At 39.0% G+C, this 24,896-nt stretch overlaps 1 protein-coding gene across 3 annotated transcripts in view; it reads right to left on the bottom strand.

The window, feature by feature from the left end:
• THSD7B (thrombospondin type 1 domain containing 7B) overlaps nucleotides 1-24,896 on the bottom strand; it is a 291,869-nt gene that overhangs the window by 117,189 nt on the left and 149,784 nt on the right. For all 3 annotated transcript variants that reach the window (XM_085228059.1, XM_085228060.1, XM_085228061.1), the window contains exons 9-13: nucleotides 20,930-21,121; nucleotides 17,161-17,395; nucleotides 14,896-15,011; nucleotides 9,372-9,504; nucleotides 8,210-8,313 (exon numbers count right to left, since the gene is read on the bottom strand). In XM_085228059.1, coding sequence (XP_085084185.1) covers nucleotides 8,210-8,313; nucleotides 9,372-9,504; nucleotides 14,896-15,011; nucleotides 17,161-17,395; nucleotides 20,930-21,121 — 780 coding nt within the window. The remainder of the gene's footprint in view (nucleotides 1-8,209; nucleotides 8,314-9,371; nucleotides 9,505-14,895; nucleotides 15,012-17,160; nucleotides 17,396-20,929; nucleotides 21,122-24,896) is intronic.

The raw sequence follows: 24,896 nt of genomic DNA, 5'->3' as shown, positions 1-24,896 counted from the left end.
TGATCTTGACTCTTTCTGTGTACCTGCTACGTATGGTGTGAGTACTGTCAGATCATTGGGGACTTTTATGATTGAGATGCTCTAGCAATTCCTGTAAATTGTACACATTTGAATGGTGCTGCCTTTGACTTTGAGGTGATTGGGCCATTTCCTATTGATCTTAAGCCTTCTTTCCCCCCCTTCTTCCCTCCTTCCTCCTAATCAAGGCAGAAATACATAGCCTGGAATGCTTTGATGTTCCTCTGCTTTACTTCTCATTATTTTGATCTTTTAACAATCCCTCCATTGGTACACGCTTGTAATATACATTTTCAGTGTTTATGCCTTCTGGCTTCAAAAGACTTTTCTACTTGATTTTCAGAAAATAAATGCTGTGTGTGGTACTAAGATGCTGCTATTTCTGCTCTGTTTATCAGATAGGAACAGTATAGAATAAAGCTAGAAAACATGCTTGATTCCTGTACAGAGTGGAATACACTGTCCTATTTTTGAAGGAAATCAAATAATTTATTTGGCACAGACTTCATCATCTTTATTTTATGGAAAGTCTACAGAATACTGAATTGCCTTTGGATAAAATGTTGCACTGTAGATTACTGTCAGGACAAATTCTCTTAAGAGTCTTCTCAATTTTGATGTTGCTGGCAATGAGTACAATGACTGAAAGGAGCTAGAGTCTCTCTTGCTATTAGTTAGCATCTATAAAGTAAGGTCTAGCTGATTCCCTGGCTGCCTGTGAAATACTCTTACAGCAGACACACACAAGGTGAAATTTGGGCCAGACTCAGTCTGAAATACAGCAGCACTGGTTTAGAGGCCTTCAGATATCTGTTGACACCTCACATAAAAAAAAGAAGGGAAGCCCACTGTCATGTGAGCAATTTCTCACTGGAGCACCAATCCTTCCCCCCTTGTCGTACCAACCAAGTCCTGAGGAAAGAAAAACTGTCTACAAGAACAGGTTACCTGGACATCAGCGAGATGTAAGACAATACAAGGACTAATTGCTATTCCCAACCCATTACCTCATAAGCTTTCCTAGCTGCAGTCTTCAACACAGGCATTTACATAGACAACTCTGCCAAGTCACCAGGTTTTAGGAAAGGAGCTCAGGATGATTTCTAAATACACAGGGTTGAATTTAGTTCTCATAAATTAAGCTGCAGGAATCTCAAAGTCACAAAATGCTCAGAGTGATTTATGCACCACATCTCACACAGCCACATCTGCCCCTTCCCCTCTCCTGCTCAATTCCAATGGTTCCAAATCTCAATTTACTGAAAGTCTGCCTGTGAAAGGATACCATCCTTATTTCTGATAGTACAGGAAAGGATAACAATGCATTCATGCAGCTTTTCCAGGAGATTTTTTTTTTCGTATTAATGTCTCCTCCTCCTCCATTTTTCCTTGTTTCTCCCTTTATGAAACATTATTACACGTTTTTGCATGAAATGAAGCTAACATCAAATCCAAAATTAAACCCTCGCTCTGGGAATAATTTAAAGGTAAAAGTCTAAAAGCAAACTGATAGAAATTAGATGCAAAAAATCCATACTCATGTAGTAAAACATTCATATTGTAGTGATACATCCAAATTCCTGTGCACAGATGAACATAGTTCACAAAGACCAAAATAAGTTCCAATGTAAAATCAAATGTGGAATCAGACCATAGCCTCATAAATGCCTATCTTTTTCCCCATGAATGAAAAATTAGTAATTTGGAAAATAAAATTCTCATCTATTCCATTGGCAAACAAGGTATTAGAATTCCTTGAGAGAAAGTTCTGAAGCTTAAATTTGATCTTACTTTTTTGTCATTGTTTACAGTGGCAGAAAGCACTACTGAACAGAAAGAAAAGTAAGGATTACCTGTTAAAGATATTTTATTTTAGGAATCAGAAAAAATCAATCTCAGGAGCTTGAGGATCAGAATGAAAATGTAAGAAATAGAAGATTTAATGATGGACACTTTTTTTTTTTAAACAATGGTATAATGTTACTAGCTTGTAGTCCATAAATCCTACTTCAGCACTCACCTCTGCAGCACTGCTTTCTGCCTTCCTACACAGTGTGACCACTGCACCTTTTTTTCTTTAATGAAAATTTCATTTTACTGATTTCAGAGCATTTTCAAACTTAAACAACTTGAATTTTTAGGCCTACCATTCATTCGGAATATTCACAATCTGCAATTTGCAATTACTCAGATGTGTTACAGCTATACTCTCATTACATACAGTGGTAGTGAAAATAACGAAAACATCCAAGAGTATGCATTCCTGGTGGGAGGCTGTCTGAAATGGCCTTCCTGGTTGACAGCAAACAGCTGATAACATAGCTATCAATGTCTTTTCTCAGCCAGTTACACAACCACCTCATTCTGTATTGCTCTGATTGCAGAACTTTCTCAAATTTATACAACGTCAATCTTTGAACTTGAGTAGCATATGGAAGACTATTGTGGGGGACTGGACTCAATGTCTTCCTAAAGTCAAAGGAACGTTATCTGTGCTGCCTTCCACTTACCTTATTGTGAATCCTCAGCAAACTGCTTTGTCAAGGAAAGAAATCAGATTATCAAGAACAAATAATAGTAAATCTATTCCATTTTGGCTGTTTCTTATCACCTTTCTACTCTCCATGTGTTTGTAAGCTGAAAATTGCATTATCAGTGACAAGAAAATAAAAATACAGATAACACGTACTGTCTGAATTTGCAGTAGGATGCAGAACGGCTACACTGGCAAAGCTGCAGAGATAACATCCTGCAAAGGCTACCCGCTGAACACTGATCACAGAACGACTTCACAAACCTTTTCAAATATATCACTAACAAGATCCAGCTCCCGTCCTTACCCTGTCCTCAGCTATTTGCTATCAGAGATACCAGTGGGCAGGCAGGTGTTTTCCAGACATTGCTGTCTGGCCAAGACTCATGCTCTGTCTGTTGTGCTCCTGAGTCCACACTCTCAGTCACGTCTCCACGACCTCCAACGAGAATCATAAAATCACAGAATATCCCGAGCTGGAACAGACTCACGAGGACCACTGATCTCAAACTCCTGGCTTCAAACACGATCACCCCAAATCCAAACCCTATGGCTGAGAGCACCCTTGAATTCCAGCAGCTTGGGACCATGACCACTACCCTGCAGAGCCTATTCCATGCTCCACCACCCTCTGGTGAAGAACCTTTTCCTTATGCTCAACTGGTCCCACTCCTGGCACAGCTTCACGCCATTCCCTTGGGTCTATCAGTGTCAGTTTGCTAGACCAGCATCAGCAGAATAAGCACTAACAAACCCTCCGCATCACTGAGAATATGGTCAAGGGATAAGTGTCCTATCAGGCAGAACTAACATTGGAGGGAACTACTGATCACAGGTAAGCCACTATCAGCTGGACAGATTTATGCACAGGCAGGACTCACACTGCAAACCACTGCTCATAAAACATCATCACCTAACTGAAGTAGTCCGTGTTTTTGCCACATTTGCCATCATAAATATATCCACTGCAAACTCTGGGATATCGCATTGCCTCTAGACTGTAAATTATGAAAAGATTCCAATAAGTACCTCCTGAAATTGGTATTTTTACAGCAGACACATCAGAGGTGGAATTTGAGCCAGACCCAGACTGAAATATAGTGGCACTGGTTTAGGTATCTTCTGATGTCAGCTGACATCTCTCATATAAAGAGGGAAGTCCAGTATCATGTGAGCAGAGAATAAGAGCTGTTGGGTGACTATCTTTATTCTCATTATTCTGATCTTTTAACAATCCCTCCATTGGTACATGCTTGTAATATACGTTTTCAGTGTTTATGCCTTCTGGCTTCAAAAGACTTTTCTACTTGAAAAAAAGCAAAAAAAAAATAGTAATAATTATGTTTTTTGATGGCACATCTCACATCTCATGATAAACTAATTAACTAATTTCAGTAAAAACAACAGTGATGTATGTGGCCCAAATTTTGTTCCAGACTGATCACACAGTAAATAATGTATCTAAAGAATGCCTCTTTAAAATGGTTTTGCAGGTACAATGTGTGCAGGCAATGCCAAAATTCATCCTTTCATCTTATTAGGTATAGCACCAACGTGGACTTAGTCACTAACTTATTACAAATCATGTCTGTAATCCCAGTTTCACCTGTTTTATATATAAAATTTATATTCTCTGCATATAGACACACCAGTAAAAAATTCATGGCAGGCTATTACCCTTTTTTTTCTCCTAATGATAAGCCCTCGATCTGCATCTTAGTCTAAAACCACTCATCTGCAATATTCCTACAGCTACAGCAGAAGGAGAGCAGAATCTTAAACTCCTCGAGTCCGGTGCTTTCTTCATTCTATTTTTTCACTGTCAATTCATATATCAACTTCTGCACAAAAATGGATTATATCTATATCACCAACTCTCTTAGCAAATTCCACATGGTATGAATTTATAACCTGTATAATGGATGAAAGAAATAGATCATATATGGTCTAATAGTACAGCATGCTAAAAAAAATGTTCTACTAAGATGCACAAGGAGGCAATCTAGTATTGATCCACCCCAAGACCTCAGGTGAGCCAAGGAGTGAGCACTTCTTTCAAAGCAGAGAAGTAGTTTCTCATTACTACATTGGTGGCTTTGTTGTTTGCCTGTATGTAAGTCAATATATTATTCTCCTAGAGAATTTGCTGCTTTGTGTCACAGCATTTCTGTGTTCTTCTGATGGGGAGGTACAGCTCTGAGATGCACACGTTGCTGCTGTTAATGAGGGGAGATATGGTCAAATCCCTCAAATGAGTCACAGCTGAGAGGCAGCAGCAGCAGAAGAAAATAAGCTATGACATGTTCCATTGCTGCAGTGTCTCTTGCTTTTGGAAAGTAACTACTCTTTACATAACCATGTTGTCAGGTATTTCCAAGACTAGATTTTTAAGTGGTACCTCATTACATCAGTCTGGTCCTTAATACGTGTCTATTTATTTGTCCAATGGCTTTTGATGCAGCTTTCAAAGGCATTTGCTTAAAGCCTGCTTTCCATCCACTAATTAAATGTTAACAATCCCTTGTAATGAGCAACACATTTTTTTCCTCCGCAAAAATGTAAATGTCTAAGATGGCTGATCATGTCAGCACTGAAGGGAGAGGTCATCTCAGAAGGATCTTCCATCACAAACATCAGAGAACAGTAAAGTCACTGAAGGGCATCTGAAGCAGAAGCAATTTTCTCACATTCTTGACACCTTCTAGTAAATTAGTCACTTGTCGAGGAAAATGACAGCTATATAGCAATAGAAAAGCTTGTAAAGCTCTTCATTTATTGTTAGAAATGTTGCCTGTGTTACTGTCAAGCAACAGTAATATCCCCACACTGTTTTATTCTCGAGTCTCTGTTTTAGGTGGTTTGTTGGTTTCTGTTTTTTCAAATGATGCCTTAATGAAGTTTAAATAACATTTATATTTCTTAGCTCTAAATAGTTCTTTCCTCTTAACTGCATGATTGTTTTCTGAACATGTAAGTCTACTGCAGATGATATACTAAATTAAAGGCCACTGTAATTAGTGCAATGCAATTTCAAGATAAAGCTGTAACAACTGCAGCTTCAGGGGGTCATCATCTCTTTGGCTATTCTGCTCATTATTGAGATAAACCCTGATATCTTCAGCATGTTACATGTGCATAAGTGACAACACTCATGGAATAAGATCTACAAGTATCTTTATCAGAATCTATTCTAAGAACAGAGCTTGAAAGTCATTTCAGACTCCATTTTCCCTCAGCATATTCATAGTTCTAAGTATTCTAAAACACAATCTAACCATATACACATAAACACACTTTCTATCTTTAGAAATACTTCATATTAATTCAGTGACCTTGTATCTGGCCAACCACAGCAGTCACGGAAAACTGAAATCCTCTTATTCAAATGACAGTCAAGACGTGGACAGAGAAAGAAAAAACAAATTCTAAAAATGGATGCTATAAAGTTGATTATTTTCAGTCAATAAGATAACAGTTGCTACTCTGCAAAAAAAAAAAAAAAAAAAAAAAAAGTTGGGCCAATTTGTGCAAATATTCTTTGGAGAATAAGCACTTACTGGCTGAAGACACTGACACACTTTGCTGGCCAATTACTCAACAGAACAGTGCTGTTACCTCACGTGCAAACTCAGACAGGATGCATGAATGCTGCAGGAAAGCATATATCTGTAACATCAACACCTGGAGATCTGTAATAATGGTACAGTTTTCCCTCAAAAGATTTCCTTAGGCTCACCCAATCAGGCAATACAATTTAGAATGGAAGGGACTTCTGGAGGTTCGATGCCTTTTCAAAACAGGACAGATCTAAAAGTTAGAAAAGTTATAAACTTTAAGTTAGAAAACTTATACAGTTGAGTTTTAAGTATTTCTAATGAATCTAGAGCCTTCCCAGGTGATCTGGAAATGTTGTAGCTACGACTTACAATTGTTATGCTCTGCTGTCTGCCTCTCTGGAATGGATGCACCTCCTTCCCCTCACGCCCGATTTCAGGCTGAACAGAGCCAAGTATACAGCCTTGCCTCACGCTTTATTTCAAAAAACCTCCAAAGGCCACTTTCATAGTGAAGAAGGATAAATTCACAAGTCCTCAAGTAGTGATGTCTACATGCTGGAAGAGATCCTGCAACTTGTGTAAGTGGATTGCCATGTTTGGCTAAACAGTTACTCAGTGACAGTTTGGTAACAGCATGTCTTTGCACAGGCCAGCTGCTCTTCAAGAGCTCATGTAGCAAGATGAGGTGCAAACATCAGATTTTTTGAAGCTTCCCTTACTTTTACAGATAATCTCTGAAAATCTACCAGCTTGTTTTTCAGAAGCAACTCCAACAGGTAGCTGGGTTTCAGCTGCCTTTGCTCAAGTTTGTAGGCAGCACCCCGTAAATTCTGTGTGCATTCCATTTGAGAATTCATTTTCCTGAAACTCCATTCATCTTCAACACTGCCAATTTGTACCATCACATCATGTAACTGCCAAAATCAGAGCTGTTGTGAAAATCACAGATAATTACGAAAAGTGAACCTAACACCAAAGCAAATTCTGCTTGAACCCACCAAACTGTGAGATTCCTTTTGCATGACTATCACATAGCCTATTTAATTGTTGGAGAGCTCTCCACAGAGCAGAAATAAGCACGATACTCTCCTATTATACTTCAAATCCTGTCAGAGTAAGATTAGTAAAAAGTTCATACGACTACTGGAGCATAAAGATTGCCCTCCCTTCACACCGAGATCCACGAATACATTTCAGGATGTCTCAATTTACAGAGCTCTCTTCAAAAACCTTGTGGAAAGGCTTGTGGTCAAAACCTAAAGGTATTTACTTCTTTTAGTTTAAAACATTTCTTCTTTCAGATGCAGCTCACATACTGCCAGAGCTTTTCTTTCTTTCCCTTTGTTTCCAGATTACGTAAGAAAATCAACTCATCTTTAAAGAACAGTTTCTAACCTTGCGAAGGAGTAAATTACTATGTCAAATTTCTTCAGTTAGCATACCTGTATAGTAATCTTTTTTCAATAAAAATAACCTTTTGTTAAAGGTTTTATTAGATTTCTCAACAGACTGATAGCAGACACATCTCAAGCCATCTGCAGGAACTGCTAAGACTCTGATCGCATACTCAGAACAATGAAATTCTTTTTAATGCTTCTGTTCAGACAACTGGATCACTGTATTTTCCAAGTGCTTAAGCACACAAAGGGCAGGAGCCCAAAGCCTTTTCCAATGCTGAATTTTTCAAACAGTCTTGATAAAAGCAGGCAAATTATTAGTAAAATTTAAAATTACAAAGAACTTATCCTTTCCATTTTTTAGCACCAAGAAGCAATTACTTCATAGAGAACTACGGATACAGTTCTTTCTTCTCTAAGGCAATGTGCTTTATCCTTAAGCAGGAGAGGTTACTCTAAGGATACTTGAAAGCCAAGCATAAATCTGTTCCTATACTCCAAGCTCACTATCATGTTGCTGGTATTTTGACTTTCGATGGAGCAGAAAAACCATATAATGAATCCACTTCCCAAAACTCTTCATTTTACATCTGAAGTGCTTCAGTTACTGTTTCCAAATTGGCTACTCTAAAAGAGTAAAGACTCTATTAAACATCATCCTCCATCACCTTAGGTACTTAAGAGATCACATGGAGAAAGCTTACCCCTTGACTGCAAACCATGTCCACATGCCTCGTTATGTCCCAGCACATTCTGTCTCACTGATTCTGGCACCAGTACACAATGACTCCATCGATGGGTCTTCCACCTGTGAGAGGAAAATGTTAATGATTAAGTGGCTAAAACTGGAAAATAATATTCCCAGAAAAGAACTTCAGAAAGCTGAGATGGAAATGACGATATACTACAAAGACTTGAGGAAAAATAGCCAAAAAGTTGTAATCACTGCTGAAATATGCATTATGAACTGAAATTCAGATGTAGGGCTCACCTTCTAGAAAGTCATTTCATTCTCCAATCGTACTTCCCTCCCTGACTTTTCTAGGGCATCATTCACAGTCACAAAATAAAACAGCAAACAGCTTCAGCGTGCTTTGAAATCAGGCTCTTCTCCTGAAATCTTGTTCTCATGCACCATCTGCTTTCAATGCTATGATGTGCGTCAACCAAGAATGCAAGACAGTGGCTTTCCACAGTGCTGTGCAGAACAGGGCCACGTAGCACTGAATGTTTCGACTCCTGCTCTGTCCCAGCGTTCAGTTGCCTGCTCTGCTCTGAGACCAGGGTGTGCAGTTTGAAGATTTATATGCAAAGATATAATATGGCTATATTTACTAACATTGTATAACAGATGGGTCAGAGAATTTTAATGAAGAGTGGTGAGTAATTGTCCTATTGTACTATCTGTCTAATCAGAAATTTAAAGTGCATATTATTCACTGGAGTGAGAACATCAGGGGAGAAGACAGTGTTTCTGCAGTAAGCATACAATTATGATTAAGGCAACTGAGTGCCTGCAGTATCAAAATAGCTTGCATTGATTTTTAGATACACTGAGGAGAGAGTTCCCAGTAAGACCTTCCTTAAACACCTCCAATACTGAATTTACCATCTTTAGGAGCTGTGTCTATTAGCGCTCATCCTGATGAAATCAGATCATCTGAAATCTCCAATTTGAACTCTACTACGTTTAGCAAAACTTATTATTCGATTATTGTTTGTTTACTGACCCTCCATTTTTCAGTTTCATGTCATTTTCTTGTGAAAATTGTGCTGGATGATCCCACAGGATTAATTTCTGTAGAAATGGAAACCCACTAGAAAGAGACTGATTCAAAGCTAACACTTTTAAGCTAACACTTTTACCTATAAACTGGACAGACGGGAATATCTTCACATTCTCTTTCCTCATACAAGGTGTCTGGGCATGCCTGTCCCCCATTGGCAGCATCCTGAATGATAATCCTGTACCGAGACTGCTTAACTGCTGTGGCATTGCCTGTAAAACAAAGAAGAATGCTTTCCAGACACAGTTGGTACCCTAAGTTAGTCATCTTGCTGTTTTGGTTTAAGATTTCTCATGCTACATTTACATTGTGAAATTGTGAATCCTCACAAAGAAGGGGGGCTGGTACATCGAGCCCAAAAGCCACAATTATTTTCTTTAAAATTACAAGCAGTTCAGAAGAGTAGCATCAGGAAGGGTGATAAATCCACAGTTTGAGACATGCTTAAAAATGGCTTTTTTACAGAACATCACAGCAGACAAGAAAATAAGTACAAGCAAATGCTAAAACATCTGAGCAGGAAAAAAGAAAATTAAAAAAAAAATGCAACTGTTACAATGGAAGATTTTGTATCCTGGTGGTCTCAGGCTACTGCCAGTAAGCCATCTGTACTAATCTAGGAGTTACAGATGGTGTCTTCCTGATAAGAAAACCATCACAACCAACAGAGACTAATTCTCTCCTTAGCCTGAGTACACACAAGCTCAATAAACTTGGAAACACAGCTCACAATGTGAGACAGGAGACAGGACTTGCATGAGTCAGAATTGGGACGCTGAAACCGAGAGCTGGTGTAACTGTTGTGAATGGCAGCAATTGGGGGAAAAAAAACCAAAAAGGTTCTTAATAAAATATTAATAGAATTTTAATAAACAATTCCAGACCAGGAAAACCCGTCCTATAATAGTGGACTTCATAAAATTTGTGGAAAGTGGTGAATAACAGAATTATTTTTTCAGCCCAAGATAAGGGCAAGGCTGCAGTAGCAAATCTCAAAGATTCCTGTATCACCTAATATATTGTAGCTGTCTTTCACCTTAGCACCACCCATTAATGCTATCAACGCAAACAATCAAGTTTTTCAGACAAATATCAAATAGAGTAGGGACAAGAACAATTTTCTGTAGGACTCTCCTTGGCTCCTGTTCCAGTTTGATTGTGAATAGTGGTATCTTCAACCAACTGACTGGAAGCAGCACTGCAAAGGACCTGGGCGTCCTGATGGACAAGTCAACCAGGAGGCAGCTAAGCACCACTGCAGCAAAGAAGGGTCAAGGAAAGGGAGACTCTGCCTCTGCTGGGCACTGGTGAGCCATCTCGGGGCTGTGTTCAGTTCTGGGCTCCACAGGACAAGGAGCGCATGAACACAGAGCAAGTTCAGTGAACAGACATAAAGATAACATAGGCACTGAAGTGTCTGACACATAGAAAAAGCAAGGAGAGCTGGAACTGCTCAGCTGGAGAGAAGAAAGCTTGAGGATTGTATCAGTATACCTGATCAGGGGCCATAAAGGAGATGGAATAACACTTTTCACAGTGATATTCACTGAGACATTTTTCAAGCAGCTCAGTATGCATTTACAATGATTTAATTCAAGCCACTTGTTCCTCAGCTTTCTGATTTCATGTGTCAAAAATCTACCACTTCCCTTAATTAGAGCAGCTATGCTGTCAAAAGAGGAGATTAAATTTACAGGGCGTGATTTGTTCTCAACAAATCCATACTGACCAGTTTATCATAATCTTATTCTTAAGACACTTATATTTCAAGTAATAACTACTTCTTGTGCTTTTCTACATAATGAAGTTAGGATGAGTGATCTATAATTTCCTTGACCCTTCTTTTGAGTTTTGTTGTATTTTTTTTATTCTTGGGGTTCTGTTTAGTTCTTTAGGACTCAGCAATTTCTCACAGAAGGTAGTCACGAGATGCTCTGGCATTACTTCCTTTTCTATTCATACAGCCCTACTGACATGGAAACAGAAGATTGATTATTTATTCTTCAGTCCATTCCTCTCCTGGCTGCAGACGGGAAGCAACAGCAGCACTGCACATTCCCCAGTAAGTAGTGGGCATACCTTCCATCCAGCTTCCACTTACTTCCAAGCCATTTCTGTTACCCACTCCATTTTCCTATTGGCTAAAACTTAATTTGCATTCTTGATATTATATTTTAGGCATTCCTTTAAATTCACCTTCAGTTACATGCTTGTTTCTAATTGCTGCAAAACAATTCGGCAACAAAAAGATTCTGAACAATTCTGATGAAAAGAAAAGATAAAAACAGCCGTGTTTGATGTTTTCTCTTCTACGTTTGAAGCGGCTGGCCCTACTAGCTACTAGTACAGATATTTATTTGGGATAGAAAGTGAAAAAAGTAGAGTCCTGTTGGGCTCCAGCCTTTTGTACAGTCTTCCTTGGTAGCTTCCAGACCTTCCACACTCCTGTTTGCATGCAACATGTTCACCAGAGGTGCACCTATCTATTTGCTGATTTTCTTGAAATATATAGCAGAAATGTCTTTCTGCTATTGCTATTTTTTCCCTTCTCCTAAGAATCATGAACTTTCTCTCTTTCTTGGTGATGATTTTCTAATTCAAATTGTCTACCACCATTAGAATCTTAGCCATTTTCTTCCTATTAATCAGCACCAAATCTAAATGAGCTTCCCACAGTAATTTTCTCCACCTCAAGAAACTAAATTATCCTCAACATTTATTGCACATTACTCAAACCCCATTTTCAAAATTGAATTTCCTCATTGGCTTTTCTACAGGATTCCTTACATATGTTACTGAGTGTAATTTTTATATCTCATTTAAGATTGTTACAGCTTGATTTTCCAAGGTATTAACATTATATAGGACTGTACATTTAAAGGTAAACTTCAGCTGACTTCAAGTAAGGTTATGACCGTTTGCCATTCTGAAAAATTAAGTCCCAGGATCTCAAGACAAATTCCATGCCCTCAACTCCGCAACTCAGAAAACGCTATTTGAGAATTCTGAGAGTGTCTTACCTTGCTTCTATTCCCACCCACCTGTCCCATCTTCAGTCTTCTCTCCTTACCCATAGATTCTTACAACTCCTTCTATCAATATATTCTTTTCATTCCTCTTTTGCTCTCACATCTTTGCTTTCTCTCCATTTGACCCCCACAGCTTCCCTGGCACACTGCTCAGGGCTAGTAAACGTGGATTACTGTCAGATGAGGGACAAACTTCTTGCTCACTACTGTAAAGCCCAGCTTTATCTTGATAAAATCGCTGTCGCAGCTTTACAGAAAGCATTCAGCTTCATCTTTTGTGCTTCTGACTCTGGAGGGAAGGGCACAGACTGGTCAGCAAAAGATTCTACGAGCACACAAATAACAGGGACAGATCCTTTAAGATTTCAATCACAAAAATCAGAGCTGTCTCCAGTATTCTTGTAGAGTTTTGAAAGCCTAAGTTTAAGCTTGACCATCTCCGGTTGAGTGTTTTATGAAAACTGATAGTGGAAAATCCTTGAGAGAAACTGACGCAAGGTAAAGGTCACTGGAATTTCTTAATGAGGCAGCCAACTTTAACATTTCAAATATGTTTTAAGTCCTTGAAGCAAACTGGATAGTTACTGTCTAACACTTCATGTAAACTAGTACACACGAAGCATCATTAAGTAACCATGAAATTGTTGACCTTCACTCTGGGTAACTAATATAAAGAAGAGAAGTACTCACAGTCGTCATCTATTTATTGAGAGTTTTGTTTCGATCTCAATTTTAAAGCTTTGATCTCATTTTAAAGCTATGCTGACAAACCAAAGAGCACATCACCCATGCTGAAAGCAGATACCTCTCCAGAACACATTCACCATCAGGTATACAAAAAAAACCATTGCTCATTCAAACCATTTCATTTTCCGAAACCTCCATGCTGGTTCTCTGAATCTTGCTTCAATTCATCCTCAAAGACCCATTAAAAGAGATAGATTATAGGGGAGTGCGGTAGACAGTTGTCACCTTTAAGTATCTGAAATGGCAGAGAATCAATAACTCGCAACAACCTCTCTGTTCCTGACTCACCAACAGGTGTTTTGATTCAATTGCACTTCTTTTGTGAATTATGTCGTCCGTCCGTCTGTTATTGCCCTACGTTCACTGCTGCCTACACTTCTGAGGTATGAGATAATTCTTTGCCAGAAGACAGCCTCTTGTCTGATGACATTTAAATGTAGGGAAAATGTCAGCTTTTTACTGTTAGATAGTAAAGTTGGATGCGCTTTCTCAGATAAACTACAAACAGCTTAGCTGGTAAAGTTCTGTGTAAACCTGATTTAGTGGCTGCATGTTTGTCTAAGCTCTCATCTTCTGCTGGTACACATTTAATTTTAAATCTGTCAGGCAATACCTGCTTCTGCTTGATTTGCTTAGTAATTCACCATCTGTATATTGTTTTCATTAAATATAACTTTCCTACAAAGCAACAAAACCCCGAACGACTCCCATACACATCGCTTTTTGAAATTTCATTATCACGCTGAGGTTTTAATTGTGCAATGCAAATTAAGAAAAACTTGCAGTGCAGCCGTATCAATAACAGATCTCGCAGAAAGCAAACTCCCCCATCTAAGAAGTTTTAATTTAGAATTATATTAAAATGATAACACTGCCAAGGAGGTTAAATAATTAATTTCTTCTCATTTTAATTGTAGACTATTATTTAATAAACAAAGTAATTTACCAGGTAATTTATTCTGCTTCTTCATAGGCAGCTCATTTAAAGTCTAAAAATAAATTGCTAATTAAAACAGGATTCACTGTTTTAGAAACAACTCGTTTTCCTATAAAATCTTACAAGGACTATGCTAGAGCATCCACTGAGAATCTTTGAAGGGCAAGGAAGCTGCCAAGAAAAAGGAAATATTCTGGTAACTATGAAGTCTTTCATCTCAACGATTAATGAAACACATAAATTTGTCACATAAAACCAACACTAGATCATTATAAAGAATCTTCGCTAAACATCCAGCATACAAAAGCTAACCAACTAGATCAGAGAAACATATGGGCCTCAGAAAACCACAAAGGGTTATCTACACAGCCCTGTGCATACATTCAGATTGGAAATAAATTTCATACAATACAGCAATTCTGCATACAACAGAGGAGCCTTGGATTTTCATCTTTGAAGTTTCTCCCTCAATGCATGGGATGCTGAATCTCAAGCTGTTTCATTACCCTCCTGTAGGCATTAGGTAGAAGGACAACGTGGTGGGAAGATGCATAATGAGAAAAGGAAGGGTTTGGGTCTTTGCAGATCTTTTCTTTCTCTCTGACCACTTGTGGCCTCCCTACCCACTGGCATCTGCATTTCCACTTCACCATTAGCAGCACCAGCACCTGAGTCTCTGCCTGAGATCCTCAGCACCTGTTAGGAGCCTTTGCTGGGGGAGAGTGCAGAGTTGCCAAAGTCTCAGCAGTACTGGGAGAGGTGAAGGCACATGGCATGCACAAAGGATGTCCGGAAAGCCCTTGGGGGACTCCTCGTGCCCCTCCATCCTTTTCCCATGGCCATGGATGTAACCAATTGCCCAAAATTCTGTTCTCTTTTTATAGGCTTACCAGGCTGACACGCTGTTGGGCAGCGAGTCCACTCACTGAAAGGCGTAACGATGCAGTCCTTCTTGCAGGGCAGGAGACATGGCCGCATGGTCTCAGGTCTGGTGGAATCTGGACATCTATAGGTACAAATGCAGAGATACCATTTCCACAACAAACAACAAATCTGTAGGGAAATGTTCAGCTCATAAGACTCTCACAGCGCTGTGAGCCTGATGCCACACCACGGGAATCTCTCCTGCTCACAGCAAGTCTCATTTCCATTCCCCTTTGCACGCATGTAACCAAACTGAAGTTAGAACACGTGCACGGATTTTTAAAAATATTGAGTTTGGCCTAATGACTACAGAGCAAATGTAACACTATCTGCTGCCTAAAACACAATGCTCGCTGAAGCAAAACAGATATATTTATTACCAAACCGAGTCTATAAGGTAGCCCTGTTTAACATGACATACAACGGCCTTCTATTCACTTGCAACTGTTTTAAGGACTGATGAGATATTCTCCTCCTTTCAAACCACTAGGAAATTCAAAAGTAGCTTGAAGCCATCTTTGTGCCCCTTCCCGAGGTGCAGGAAGAGCTTGCAGGACAGAAGCTGCGTTGGGAAAGTTGTACTACACAGTATGGGAAAATAAATTTGATTTTTTTTGCATCAATTTTTAACTCTGAAATGAAAAACATGTGATGCATATTCTAATAAATGCTTCAGACGTAGACAATCAATATTTAAAAACTAAAAGGGTGGAAAAAGGACAACTTTATGGGAACGGGCACATCATGCATTTCAAAGTAGGGGATCAGAAGGGGAATTACTCTTTTCTAATTTTCATTAATTTGTAGTAGCAAGATCACTCAGAAATACTTAGGAACACAGGCAATCTAAAATGATCAGAACTGAAAGAAGAATATGCCATTAAATCGCTCTAGGAAAGAAAATAAACCTTGCAGTCATGATTCCGCTACTGAGATGGTAATAGGATACTGAAAGGTATAATTTAAAAGAAAATAAAGAGACATTTGTCCTCATTAAGCGTAACTATTCTAGGGGGCAGAATTCTGTTATCCAACCAGTAAGGTGCTGATATATTTTTACTCTGAAATTCTAGCTTTATTCAACATTCTGTGCCTCGCAACTGCCTTAAATTGCTGTGTAGGTTTTTATCATGAAATTGGGAAAAACGCAGAACACAAAGACTCAGCCCAAAGGTTATTAATGCCCATAATGTAGCCATTTCAGAAGCCACATTAACAGCAGGCTTTCGCCGCAGCAGTTCCAAATGCAATATTACTTTGGGTCAGTTTTCATCAACTCAGACATAAACCATGTCAGTGGAACATCCCCATTTCCCCTCAGACTGTCTCAAAAAGTGGAGGGGGGAAAACCTATTTTAGACATTATATAGCTCTACAAACAATATGTTTAATTAGACAAAGTTGCAGCATATCAATAGATCCTAGATATAAATGAGTATTAGATTTCTTTCCCTTTATTTAATTAATCCCATTAACCTCAAGAATTTTAATTAACTTTGCAGAAATCAACACAGTCTGCTTATACCAACAGGATTGTTTGAGAGCTACAATAAGAAATGAAACTCAGTTGTAAGTCTCCAGACTCATTATCAGTGGAAAAAATAATTAGCAGTGTCTTGATTTTTTTGATATTAGGGAAAACATCTGTGCTACTTATTTTCCTCACTTAGCAAAACAAAGCAAAATTCAGAATACTTGTACTGCAGAATACAGTTGTTGGTATTGCATTATAACAGCTATATAAATCAACAGAATGATACATATCACAAAGGTTCTGCCTCATTGTGATGTAAATAAAATGCAAACTCTTCTTATTTTTTTTCTGTTTTATTAAAGCATTGTTAATAATGTATTAATGAACGTTATGTCCAGACATACTTTGTGTTTTCCATACACCAGTCCTTGAGGAAAAGCATTTGCAAAAAAATTTGAATTAGAATAATAGAGGAGCTACAGCAAACAAGATCTATAGCACTAAAAGCATGCATTTTCCTCGGATTTACTCATAAAAATTAAAAATGAGATAGCTACTCATTTTTGTTACACATTAATAACCTTTCAACAGTAGTGATGGAATAGCAACTGGAGAATAAGAGCAGAAATGAAATTATTACTAAGTCTGCTGTTTCCCTTCGCTGTCTGAAAATACTCTTAAGTGTAATGTACCGTAACAAATCGTCACTTGAGCTCTACAGACAAAGGTGCACCGCTAACGACCTTTCTTTGAATACCTTTTAGGCGGAACATGGCCAGAACCACTCCTCATGCAGAAGACTTTTCTCGTCTGCATGCCCACTCCACAAGTGGCTTCTCCACTCCAACTGATGGTTGCATTCAGTGCAGTGACCAACACATCTTCAGAACAAGAGCTCCAAGGGGAGGTTTCCCAGAAGAAATGCACACACGGGTGATCGTTACATGTGCGGTGCTCCTGCAGGGCTCGGTCAGGAGGACAGGCTTTTCCACCTGGAAAGCATGAGAAGAACAAAATATTTTATCTCGTGACATGTGGCAAAAGGAGGCAATGGAAAAAAATAACTGTGATTGGTTTGCTTCACTTTTTTTTTTTCTTTCTTTTTTTTTTAACTAAATAAATAAATAAAGCTTAAATAAAGCCGCTGACCTTTATGGCTGCAACAACAACTTTCTAAAATATTGTTTCCCCATTAAACTAGCCTTGCATAAAATTGCATTCCGACGCATAATGGAAACAGAAATAGGCAAAGTATATTTCTGAGTTACCTTATTGATACTCCTACACACAGCCAAGTTGATTCCATTTAAATGGCAGTATCACTCAGCAAACATGCAATTATCCTTAGAGACAAATTAAGCATTATTTTTATGCTCATTCTACTTGCTAATTTCCAAAGGAGGAACATTGCTTTCTAATATTTGGACTACATTCACAGAGCAGTATGGGCTGCTAACCCATACTGATGGAAAGTTGTTACTACTAACTGATACAAAGTTAGTTAAAAGTCTGCAAATCAAGCCGAAAAAACTTGAAAGACTTTGAATCTCGAGCCTTTATTTGTCTGAGGCAGCACCTACCAAATTCACATGCAGAATTTGCTAAGATACCACAGTTCGTCAGCTACTTGTAATAAATCTACAAAATACAGGAGTAGGAACAGTCTCCCCAGAAGCCTTAAGACTCTAGCCAGCGGTCTGAATTGAGCCCATAAAAGCTACAGACATTCATAGCTCAAAAGATGGAGAGTAATGCAGTGAAATTGTAACCGTAAGCACTGTCATTTTTGGAATAAAGAAGCAAAAATGACTACAATCAAAATCATTCTCTTCTTGGATGGAGGAACTGGCAACTTATGACACAGCAAACGTACATCAAAATTAAAGTTACACGTTTTGAAAGAACTGAAGTGCCAGGGCCAGACACCACACGACTCAGAGCACCTTTATGCCCTAACTAAAATCAACAGGAGATGAAGGCAATATTGCTCCTCAAAGGGACACTGATCATCTTGCAGGACTGAGCCTTCTGAAATGAAGCATGACCCCAAATGGCCACATAACACTGAGGAAAGAGAGGGACAGGAATTTCTTAGCACGTTGATTTGGATAATCGCACCTCATTACTGTTCTTTTTTTCTTCTTTTCCATGAAAATGGACTGCTCCATATCGTGTTCAGTCTCTGAAAGGTTTAGTATGATGATGGAGTGGAAAATGCCCCTGGGTATCTTACTTTCCTGAAAACTTCTAGGCAGAAAAAAACTGCTTGTGTGCTTGAGCACATGTAAAAAAAATAAGCAAAAAGGAAATGGCGAAATATCTGGTCCATTAGACAGAATAAAAGAAAAAAAGGGAGGGGAAAAAAAAAAGAAAAAAAAAAAAGATCTAACAAAACTTGGGCTTCCTCTGGAAAAATTGTGTGTTTTATCGTTGTTGTTTTTTTTCCAACATCCACAGTAAGGAAGCTCTCTTAAATCACCAATTGTAACAACAAGGCAGTTTTAATTTCAGCACATAAGTAATACCTTTCATAAGTAATGTCTGTTCAGCCTAGCAGTCTGCCAGCAAAACTGGCAGTAGATGCTGTTCAGAAAAAGCATGAGAGCTTAGGCACTTTCTGCAGCTCATTTACAACTTTTGTACAAGGGAAGCAGGACAGGACAACCCTCTCTAGCCCTTTTAGTCTTCTGTTATGGACCTTTTAGGGACCAGTTGTTCATCAGTTCCTCAAATCCATTTTACATCTGCTGAGACTGGCTACCTCCACATTCACCTTTTGTACAGGCTTTCCGAAATTTGCTGTGTCAATAAATATCTTTTAAAAAGTGATTTTAAAGCACCCTCTTGTAGTTTTATCAACTGCATCCTGGTTTTCGCGTAATGGGATCTGGTGAACAGCTTGGAGAAAATGAGCTGAGGGTTTGAATTGAGGTCAGACTATGAGATGGCATCCAGGAGTGCCGAGAGCACAGCCAAGGCCAACACTGTCTCTGTTGAGAGCAAATTAAATGTGATCTTCAATGGCTAGCAGAGCTCCACAGACTTTGGTGGCTCACTAAGAGCTGGATATGAGTGTGTCAGGCTACATAACATTACTTTACTATTGCCACAACACTACTAATTCCAGTTTTGCTAAGTTTCCCCAACTTCTCATCTTCTGTGTGACTCTATATGGTAAAATACTTCATTCATCTTTAAAGATGTTCAGAAACACTTGGGGTGTTCGGCTTTATTAATGAATTATTCCTCTCTAAGGAGCCTGAAACACTCCGTTCAAAGCATTATATTTCTGTTTACTGTGTTTCAGGTTATATATTCTTGAGATCACTGAGCTTCTGCTCTTCTAGAATTCTTCAGCATTAGCAATAGCACAGCCTTTACATTCACAATTCCACGTAAGTCTGTAATTTAAATTTTGTTCCCACCATGGAAAATACAAAACCAACTTTATTTTCAGTTTAATTATTCTCTAGCATATAGACTTTTTTACTAGTAGTTACTATCATTCAATCAACAATTACATAGCAGTTTTCATCCTTAAGGGTCCCAATTTTCTTTGCAAGTGCTTATCATGATGTTTACGCGAATACAGAATATTCATATGAGCAACAGTTTGCAGGATCAAGTCCTTACACTGCCCCAGAAAGAGTGGGTGGTTTTAATGATAATTTACAAAATGGCACTTAACAGAGGTTCTCCTGGACTAGATTTGCATCTGAAGTGTTTTGGTGATGGATTAGTTGCACACAGTGCTAACAATAGTAGATATTTTCTGTTGTGTCAACAAGGCTTGAGTCTGTTAGACCTGTTCACGCTTTATGCATTTTTATGTGCCCACAGTGGTATCATTCAAATTCTCCGTGACAAACCAGTACAGAATTGCATTACTGTATGTGTAACCAAAGTTAGAAGACTATCATTTTAATAAGACATAATCTGTGTAAACAATTGTATCACTGTGCTGTTGGTACATTAAACTTGAGGTACGTGATGCGTCCATGAACATCCAGCAGAAATTATGTATATTCATCAAAAGTTATTTACTTATTCCAACGGAAAAACAAGGTTAACACATTTCAGGTTTGCATTAATAAAAGAAACAGGTCCTTTTCTATTTCCTTGTTTGACACAGCTCACTGTTCTGTTCTAAATCGATACTAATATGTTACCATACAAAAACACTTCCATGTTAAGCTTCCATGTCATGCTGTAATTTCATTAGTATAGGATGTAGATCTCCTGAACAAATTCACACCCAGTCCTAGACCTAAACATACAATAATTCATAGGCTAAAGTAAGTAATTTTGAACCATGACAGAATTTCTCTAAATAACTCGTGCATCTGTGATTAATTCAAGCCTAGAAAGATCTTTTAGTTGCTAGGCATAAAGGACAGACAAGATGTATTATTTCTCATTGCTTCAGTATTGGCACTTGCTCTGATCTAAACACAGCTTGGCAGAGGAACACAAGTCAATTCATTAAACAAACAAATAGCAACTAATTTAAAATATTTACCACTTACCTTCTGCTGGAAGGGCCAAGATGGACCTACTCCTGCTTTGGCTGCCCTCTGCAATTTTACTGGAGCATGAATGGGAGCACGGGGACCACTGGGACCACTCACTGAGCACACAGTCTGTTGCACAAGGGATTTCACAAACCATGACATCAGGACGTGGAAGCTCTGAGCAAAGGTGATATGGTACTTCTTCACCTAGAGCAAACAAAACAAAACAAAGCAAACAGAGGGAAGTTTGACTTGCTTCGCTATCAATGCTTTCTATCACCCAGAGTGACTTTATGTCAACTATCTGGCCAGCAGTGGAGGAATATGCTACAAAAGAACACACGGATAGCTTCAGGCTTGAAAGTATAATAGCTGAACAACCACCTAAAGGATTTCTTCTGAAAATAAAAATAAAAACCTATAACTACTGAACCTACTTCCCACAACATAAATTATGCAGGTCCCTATAGAAGACAGTTTTCTTCTGCCTGCAGGTCAGAAAAGCATCTGATAGATGCACTGGTTCTCCTGCAACCTCCCTAGAAGTGACCACGTACCACTTCTGAACGTGCTAGGAGATCCACAATAACAGCCCAACTAAACAAACCACATCCAAGAAGAAATACCTTCTGTGGGAACGAACTAAGGGACAAGGACTAGAAGTATACATCCTGATGAGAAGAATCTCTTTAAAATCCTGCTCAACATGAATGCAGGAAACTGGAGGGTTGAGGACAGACCTCTCAACCAAAAGGTCGGCTGGCAGAGTGAGCAGCAGAACAGAGCACACAGGAGGGATGTTGGATGAAGCAGAAGACATAGGGCTACTGTTTTAAAAAGTAAAATAGAACATAACTCTACTTTAACAAAAGAAAAACAATGGAAATGTCTGGCAATTACATTAATTACATAGACTCCATGAGGACAACATAATTGATAAAGTTTCATAAAAAAAAGCTACGAAGTTTTCCATTCTCCTCTGAAAGTTCTTTAATTATGAATTCAGGAAAAAAAACATAATGACTATCTAATCTCAATTATACTTAGAAAAATAAAATAAAATTTATAATGGCAACAACAGAGTAACACTAGCTCTTCCACATCACTTTACAGGAACGGGGTCTGTAACAAGGCAGCCCAAGATGCAATTATAAGCACAAGGATAGAAATCTGGATTGCTTTTGCAAGACAATACATGTACAAGTGTGTAAATAAGAGAAGGAGGCTGCTACTGAGACTGCATAAAGCTGTCAGTAGCGCAGTCCTATTATCTGCAGTTGCATCCCTAAATGAAGACAGGCTCATTGCCCTCAAGGCACAAATAAAACTTTTCAAGCATATTATAAGAAGGAACAGAGAACCCAGCCAGGCAATCTGACTGCAAAAATACATTTAAAAATACTTTCCCTTTTTCCTTGCACTTATGTTCATTGGGAAGGGCTTGAAATGCCCACTCGTACTGCTACTTGTTCCAAGGCTGCCGGATAAGAAAATCAAGACCAAAGCCCCCCTTACAGACAGCCTCACTTCTGAGCAGCACATCTTTTGGCACTGCATTTGGCAACCCCTGCAAATCATGTTTAAACCCTTTGTTTTGATTAGTCCATTATTACCATTGCTCACATAATGCTGACAACTACCTTCAGATGAAACCAGTGTTAAAAAACAGAAACAAACAAACAAAACCAACAGACAAACCTGTAAGCCTTATTCCACTTGTCTCCTTGAGTCATTTTAGTGTCAAAATCCCTGCTAACATTTTGACAGCCTGTCTATTTAGCAGCAGATAACATGAGGGTTTCCTAGGCAGACTTGATTTTAAGAGTCATTGGTACAGTAAAATCAAGAGATTATAAGCTTCAGTGAAGTACCACAAAACACACACCCTTCCCTGCCATCGCTTACAGTCACAGGGAGGCATAGGAGCCTTCCCACTGACGCCTTCACAACTTCCCAAAGATCACCTCTAAGCACCCAGCACCCCACCTTCTTCCACCCACAATCCTGGGTGAAAGCAGAGAGTTGCATTCCCCAGTTCTGGCAAAGAAGCAAAATCTGCCTTCTGCTTCTCTCCGTAGGATTTATAACAGGTGACAGCAGCAGCAGCACCGTGAACAGAGGCTGCAATTCAAAGTTCTTCAGCAAAAGGGAGATTTGAGTTTTGCTATAGAGAGCGTACCAATGATTGCATGAAGGTACAATTCAACACTCAGTTTGATCTACGTTATAGCTCTGCTTGCTGTGTTCAGGTTTAATTGCTGGCTGTTATTAACGCAGAAATGCACCGCTCTGTACCAAGTGCCTAGCAGAGAGATCTCAGAAAACCACCATATATTACAAAAGAAGGTAATACCTCTTATTTCCTATGAAAAAATACTCTAACAGGACACATATCAAATGTGCTTTATGCACCGTCACAGACTTACAAAAGATATTAAATTCTTCACAGCTTCTAAATTGTCTACCCAAAACCTTGAAGGTAGAATTCTTATTGCAGATGTTCACAATAATCTTTCTAGAGGAGGCTTTCTCTTGGCTAAATAACACTTTAAGCATCTAAATTACCTAAATGCAATACAAATTCTCCTCCAAGTATGTGTTTAGATCTCAAGCTGCAATATCTGAAATCAGCCATGGAGAGCCATGGGGTGGCAGGGAAGGATGCAGTCCTTGTGGAAGCCACTCGTCCTTCAGGAAAACAGAGCAGGAGACAGCACTGACAATGACTGCTGCAACTCCGCTCCCTAGTCAGAATTTTAAGAATAGAAATGATGACACTGCAGTGAAGTTCATCTTGTAATAACCAGGAGTTAAACTCAGTGACAGCTCAGAGCACAGCGGTATTTCTTCAGGTCTCCCATCTCTCCCAGTCAGAACCCTCTCTCTTGATGTGAAACTGCTTCTTGCCCACAAATTGCTGCAATGCTGGTATAAACTTAGAGCAGTGCGCAGCAGTAAACACCAGCGCCCAAGGCTGAAGGGCAGAAGACACTTCTAAAGAAGAACAGAAGGTTCTTTGGTTCTTGAGGCGTCCTCTCATTAGCGCGGAATGGATCCAAACGCATCCAACCCACCTCAGGGGTTACCTGCCACAACCCTCATTGCCTCTCCTTCAGGTCTCGCTTGCTCATTTTGTCTTTTTCCCCACCTTGACATTGGCAGAGTGCCCAGAATTAGTCTCAAGGAGTTGCGTTTGCTCTGACGAGTGTTTTTTTTTTTTTCCTGCTGTGACCCTCAGGAGTGCAAAGCCAAGCAGTTGGTGAGATGCAGCTGGAGGACTGGTGAGGACGATATCGACTGAAGAGCTTCATCCTCACGCTGAGAACACTTGGGTGGAAATTAAGTGGGGCTCTCATCGGAGCGAACCTTGGGAAATGCTTTCTATCCTTGTGAAACTGCTGCTAACCCAACTGCACAAGGAAAGCACTAGCTGCAAAACTGAACTTCTACCTGCATGTTACGAGTCACAGCTGTTAAGCAGTGTATGCTACATCAGTTACACAACAGATAACGTTTTCAATATAGTAAAGATTGAATCCCTTTTCTTCCACGGTTAGAGTGTAATAAATATGAAAGACAAACATAGAATTTTTGCAAATATATTTGGTAATAAAGTTGATTATAACCTAATGTACGGGTTTTGTATTTGAATTAACAAGTCAACAGAAGGAACTACATGGAGAAACACACACCAAAACAAATTTTTGGTTCATCTTATAAACAAATGAAATTCTTCCCAATGGGCAAAACAAAACAACAACACAGAACTCTACTTGAAATATAAAGTTTGTTTTTCCAGAATTTTTTGTTCTTACTGCTATTTCCATTCTAGAAGGAGAAGATACTTTCATGGTTTTGAATAAAGCACTGCACAGTGAGATACTGAATAAACAGCAACACTTCACTCTGCAGAAGTTCAGCATGAAACCCATCTGCCTACTTTGCATGACACCTCTCAGAAATCCCAGCTCCAGAGCAATAT

The sequence above is a fragment of the Meleagris gallopavo genome, chromosome 7 (assembly GCF_905368555.1).
Source record: "Meleagris gallopavo chromosome 7, MGAL_WU_HG_1.1, whole genome shotgun sequence".
In the NCBI taxonomy this organism is placed as follows: Eukaryota; Metazoa; Chordata; class Aves; order Galliformes; family Phasianidae; genus Meleagris; species Meleagris gallopavo.
The sequence above is the reverse complement of the archived record's forward strand: the minus strand, read 5'-3'. Positions and strand labels throughout refer to the sequence as shown.